The sequence below is a fragment of the Staurois parvus genome, unplaced genomic scaffold, assembly GCF_062004578.1.
Source record: "Staurois parvus isolate SC_StPar_1 unplaced genomic scaffold, SC_StPar_1.0 ptg001435l, whole genome shotgun sequence".
Taxonomy (NCBI): domain Eukaryota; kingdom Metazoa; phylum Chordata; class Amphibia; order Anura; family Ranidae; genus Staurois; species Staurois parvus.
The window spans coordinates 543034-549033 of record NW_028319231.1 but is presented as its reverse complement, the minus strand read 5'-3'; the positions used below and the strand labels follow the sequence as shown (position 1 = coordinate 549033).

Below are 6000 nucleotides of genomic sequence, written 5' to 3'. Positions count from 1 at the left end.
GTCTACACTCCCCCACCATACACCTTCCAGGGAGATTGGACCATGCTGCTATTCATTTGATGTGCCTTTTGATTCTATTGCCTTTGTGAGTATATTACTTTTTCATCTAATAAATCCATTTTATAGCAGGCAATGCACTAGGCCTGTGTGCCCTCTGTTTGTTTCTTTGCATTAATCAGTACAGAGCCATTTCGCATGTTTGTACACAAAACAGAAACCTCTGACAGGAATGTGAAGAAAGGTAGGAAAGTTTTTAATTCTTTCAAAAGCAGCAAAAGGTGGCACAATGCAAATTATATTTTGTTCGTAAAAACAGATGGTGTAAAATTATATCTTTGGAAACGCAATATAAAATATTTCTCAATTATTCTTCTAAATACAAGTAATAAAGAATTTTAGGAGTATATAAAATTCATATAAAGTCAATAAGAATAAAATAAGTAAAAAAGTAAGAAAATTTCATTTCCTCGCACAATTGGTAGACAAGCGTTCCCTGTACTGGCCCATGTAGTGTCATCACACCGCAAAGTATTGGTACTCATTATCGGCGGGTGCTCAGCTGAAAGTATTGGTACTCTTACTCACCGATTAAAAAAAGGGTATTGGTGCATCCCGACTACAAACATATAAAAAGGTTACAGAACAAGCAATATGAAGCCTAGATAACTCAACATTCACAAAAGATTAGAGATTACAGGCAGAAACCACAGAGATTATACCATTTCTTCCCCAAAGATGGCCGTTCTCATATAATGCTACATCATGTGTTTATCTTTTAGCCTCCAGATCCTTGATGACCCCAGCATTGTGTTTCTTGAGGACCTCATAGAAGGAATCCTTTTCTTTCTTTCCCAAGCGACTCACATAATCGTAGATCGTTCTCATCTTCTCCTGTGGGGTTGACCTGCTGTTTACGTTATCGCATTCTTCACGTGCTAAGATTTTTTTACTAAGCAGGTCGTCTATGACTGAGTCAGTAGAAACTATTCTTTGTATGAGGCTCGCTCTGTGCTTCATCACAAAATGTTCGCCAGATTCACCTGTGTGAATAAAAAGATATTTTTTTTATAAATTGTTTTTTTGTTTTTTTTTAAATGGCGTGTAGGTATCTGAGACATTTGCTGAATTTTCACCTAACGGTTGGGATGTGAAATCTTAGTTTGGGTCATTTTTACAGTGATTATTCTTAAAGAAGAAGGTAGCCATAGTTGCTTTTTTCCGTTGCTGGACCCTTATCTCATTGCACGGCTAACAGACAGGGTTTAATTAAAAAGAAGGACCTTTGCATAGGAAGCTTAAGAGCCACATTTTTTTAATGAGTGAGTTGCAGGCAGGCCCAGTCTGCTTTCTCCGCTGCAGGTGGAACTCAACACTGCAACAGGAGAGGAGGTCCAGAAGAACTTAGTTTCTCTATGGTTTCCTGGGTCATTGGGGGTCATTGCATTTCATGCTGGCACCCCATGAGACTTTTGCGGCCATCTTGGGTCAGGCAGTGTCTATTTAAAACCCTGTCTTCGAGGTTTGGTGAGCATTTCTGCTTGTAGCCTGAGAAGGAACAGGCTACCCATCTGGCAGGAAATGAGCATACTGTCAGGGAAGTGCAGGGATATGCCATCCTATGTAGAAGCCTCCCCACTTGGGTATGGACCAGCCAGGCCGCATTCCACCCTCGAGACAGACACTGTCTGCACACCTGAGGCCTGCTTTTACTGACACACTGCTGTTGCATGCTGTGAGTGTTCCTGGTTGGGTTGCCTTCCTGCCAGGTCTGTTGTGTATTACCGAACGTTCATTACAAAATATATTTCCATTTCTCTTCACTGGAAGTGTTTTCTGCCACCACACCATGATGCACCTACCCACAGAGTTTTCAAAGTAGTAACTTGATTTGGTAATATGGGCAAAAGCCTTGTTTATTCATTTTAAGGGTGAGTTTTAACCGTTTCAATACCGTGCAATTTTACACCTTCCTGCCCAGGCCATTTTTCACGTTTCAGCGCTCTCACACTTTGAATGACAATTGCGCGGTCATACTGTACCCAAACTAAAATTTTATCATTTTCTTCACACAACTAGAGCTTACTTTTGGTGGTATTTAATCACCGCTGGGGTTTTTATTTTTTGCTAAATTAACAAAAAAAGACCAAAAATTTTGAAAAAAAAACACATTTTTCTTTGTTTCTGTTATAAAAGTTTACAAATAAATAATTGTTCTTCATAAATTTAGGCCGAGATGTATTCTGCTACATGTCTTTGGTGAAAATAACCCAAATTAGGATGTATTATTTAGTTTGTAGGAAAGTTATAGAGTTCACAAACTATGGTATAGATCTGAATATTGATCAATCCTGAAGTACTGACAGCCAATCTAATTTCTTGAGGTCCAAGAATGTCAGCACAGTACAGATATCCCCAAATGACCCCTTTTTGCAGAGTAGACAGTCCGACATACTTCATAAGAGGAATGGCAAGTTTTTTGAAGTTGTATTTTTTTGTCATAATTTTTCGGAAAATTAAAAAATTAAAAATATTATTTTCACAATTTTTTTTTTACATACTGTCACCAGTGCAGTACAGCGTCATCATATAACTGGCATGGCGGTGAACATGGACACTGACTGGTGACAGTATGAAAAAAAATATATATATATATATTTTTTTTATTATATTTAAATTTTTTATTACATTTTATTTTTTTTAAGATTTTTTTTTAAGATTTTACTATGACCAAAGTAGTACAATGTTACCATAGTAACATTGTACTACTTTGGGGAAGTGATCAGTATTTTTTTTTTTTTTCACACAATTTGCTTATAGCAAATAATTACTTTGCTATAAGCAAGCATTTACCTGAATGAAATCGATTCATTCAGCTGCTTTTTTTTTTTTTTTTTTTTTTTGTGCTTAGCTGTAATTTGGTCACAGCTAATCACATGACATGTGCATGTGATTAGCTGTGACCATTCACAGCTAGGCACTAGTATACAATGGATGGCATCATGAATGAAGCCATCCATTGTATACAACTGTCATGTGACCTGCTGTGATTGGTCACAGCAGGTCACATGGTACCAGCAACGGGAGCCGGTACTCGGATCTGTCATCGGCCGTGTCCGAGGTGCACGGCCGGTGACAGATCGCACTCCTGCGCCGCTCTGCATTAGCGCAAACTGCGCATGTGCGGGAGCACGCCAAATGGCGTGCACCCGGAGTGCAGAGACACTTTTGAAGCCGCCAAACGGCCATTGGCCGGGCGGCTAATGGTTAATGAATGGTCAACTTTAAGAAGTGATATATACAAACATATCATTAGAGACTTCAGGAACTTGTATATACAGTCTGGAGGAAAGAAGGAAAAGGGGGGACATGGCTGAAAAGTGAGACAATCAACAGTAAGTGAAAACACGTTTGGTATAAACATAGGTCTTTTATCAGAAAAAGGTAAATAAAAAACCATTAAGACAGACACGATGGACCATTTGTTTTTTTTCAGCCATCTTTTTTATATGTTCTAATGTTTATTATTTTCAGCCCAATTGCTGTGACAATGGAAGTTCCAACATACCGGTCTGTTTCACCATCTCTGACTGGTCTTCCAAATCAGCTGAAAATATAAGGTTACATTATTATCAGGCAGTTTTTATAGCTTCCTATCAATTATTTCATGCACACATGCACAGGAACAATGGAATCATTCCTAATAAAAAGTACAGTGCCTTGAAAAGTCTTCCTCTCCCTTGAAATGTTCCCCATGTTGTCATGTTACAACCAAAAACGTCAATGTATTTTATTGGGATTCAATGTGATAGACCAACACAAAGTGGCACATAATTGTGAAGTGGAAGAAAAATAAGAAATAGTTTTCAAAATTTTTTACAAATAAATATCTGAAAAATGTGGTGTGCATTTTTATTCAGCCCCCTTTACTCTGATACCCCTAACTAAAATCTAGTGGAACCAATTGTCTTCAGATGTCACCTAATTAGTAAATAGAGTCCCCCTGTGTGTCATGTGATCTCAGTATAAATCCTGCTGTTCTGTGAAGTCATCAGAGGTGGTTTGTTAGAGAACATTAGTGAACAAACAGCATCATGAAGGCCAAGGAACACACCAGCCAGGTCAGGGATAAAGCTGTGGAGAAGTTTAAAACAGGGTTAGGTTATAAAAACATATCCCAAGCTTTGACCATCTCACGGAGCACTGTTCAATCCATCATCCGAAAATGGAAAGAGTACGGCACAACTGCAACCCTACCAAGACATGGCCGTCCACCTAAACTGACAGGCCGGGCAAGGAGAGCATTCATCAGAGAATTAGCCAAGAGGCCCATTAGAACTCTGGAGGAGCTGCAGAGATCACAGCTCAGGGGGGAGAATCTGTCCACAGGACAACTGTTAGTCGTGCACTCCGCAAATCTGTCCTTTATGGAAGAGTATCAAGAAGAAAGCCATTGCTTGAAGAAAGCCATAAGAAGTCCTGTTTGCAGTTTTTGAGAAGCCATGTGGGGGACACAGCAAACATGTGGAAGAAGGGGCTCTGGTCAGATGAGACCACAATTGAACTTTTTGGCCTAAAATCAAAATGTTATGTTTGGTAGAAAACTAACACTGCACCTCACCATGACCACACCATCCCCACTGTGAAACATGGTGGTGGCAGCATCATGTTGTGGGGATGCTTTTCTTCAGCAGGGACAGGGAAACTGGTCAGAGTTGATGGGAAGATGGATGGAGCTAAATACAGGGCAATCTTAGAAGAAAACCTGTTAGAGTCTGCATATCACGTACCTGGTGCTGGAGGCCAATGGAGAGAGGGCGTCCCTTCCAGATTGCCCTGGAGATGGGACAGGAGTCAGGCCAAAAGTAGCATGGTCGCCTGCAGGAGTGCCTGTAAAGATGAGCTGACTGACAATACTTGTCAGAGGTACACTCAGGAGCACAGCTGATTCTCTGGAATGGTGTCTGCAGATAGGTGGTGCCTGTGAGAGATAGGGTCTTCAGAGTAGCAGAGGAAAGCAGAGTAGTCAGTTCAAAGCCAGGGTCAGATGCCATGTGAGGATTAGAGCAGACATAGTCAGATGGATAGCTGGGGTCATACACAGGACAGCAAGTGAGAATATCCATTAGTCAAGCCAAGGTCAGATCAGGAGTCAGGCAGAGAAGACATGTCCAGGAACAAGCCAAGTCAGTAACAGCAGATCACAATAGCAAGGGAACATGGGACAAAGGTACTGGGGAGTCAGAGATCAACCAGCAATTTGAGAGAGTGACGGGCTTCCTTATAAAGGCCATCTAGCACCAAACTGGGCTAATGTGTGTGTAACTGTGCACCAGTGCGCATGTGTGTTCCTGCTTGCATCCGTGCACCAATGCGCATAGATGTTCACCAATGTGCATTTCTGCTGCCATGCAAAGTACTGGCAGGAATACCAGGTCTCCGAGTACCTCTGCTGTGGACAGAGCCCTGACACTACAAAAGACTTGAGACCGGGGTGGAGGTTCACCTTCCAGCAGGACAACGCCCCGAAACATCCAGCCAGAGCTACAATGGAATGGTTTAGATCAAGGCATATTCATGTGTTAGCATGGCCCAGTCACAGTCCAGACTGAAATCCAATGGAGAATCTGTGGCCAGACCTGAAAATTGCTGTTCCCAGACGCTCTCCATCCAATCTGACAGAGCTTGAGGGATTCTGCAAAGAAGAATGGCCAGAAATGTCCCTCTCTAGATGTGCAAAGAGACATCCCCAAAAAGACTTGCAGCTGGAATTGCAGCCAAAGGGGGTTCTACAAAGTATTGACTCCGGGGGGCTGAATACAAATGCCGACACACTTTTCACAGATTTATTTCTTAAAAATTTTGAAAACCATTTCTCATTTTCCTTCCACTTCACAATTATGTGCCACTTTGTGTCGGCCCATCACATAAATGTGAACTGCAGCGCTATTGATTGTCCAACACTACAGGTAACATTCTGAGTGAACAGGGAACACTTATCTG

General features: G+C 41.2%; 1 protein-coding gene across 1 annotated transcript in view; it reads right to left on the bottom strand.

The window, feature by feature from the left end:
* Positions 1–230: 230 nt before the first annotated feature.
* The window catches only part of LOC149435984 (NACHT, LRR and PYD domains-containing protein 1b allele 3-like), a 45901-nt gene continuing 40131 nt past the window's right edge, over positions 231–6000 (bottom strand). The window contains exons 8-9 of the mRNA XM_089662187.1: positions 3566–3604; positions 231–1040 (exon numbers count right to left, since the gene is read on the bottom strand). Coding sequence (XP_089518313.1) covers positions 769–1040; positions 3566–3604 — 311 coding nt within the window. The 3' untranslated portion in view covers positions 231–768. The remainder of the gene's footprint in view (positions 1041–3565; positions 3605–6000) is intronic.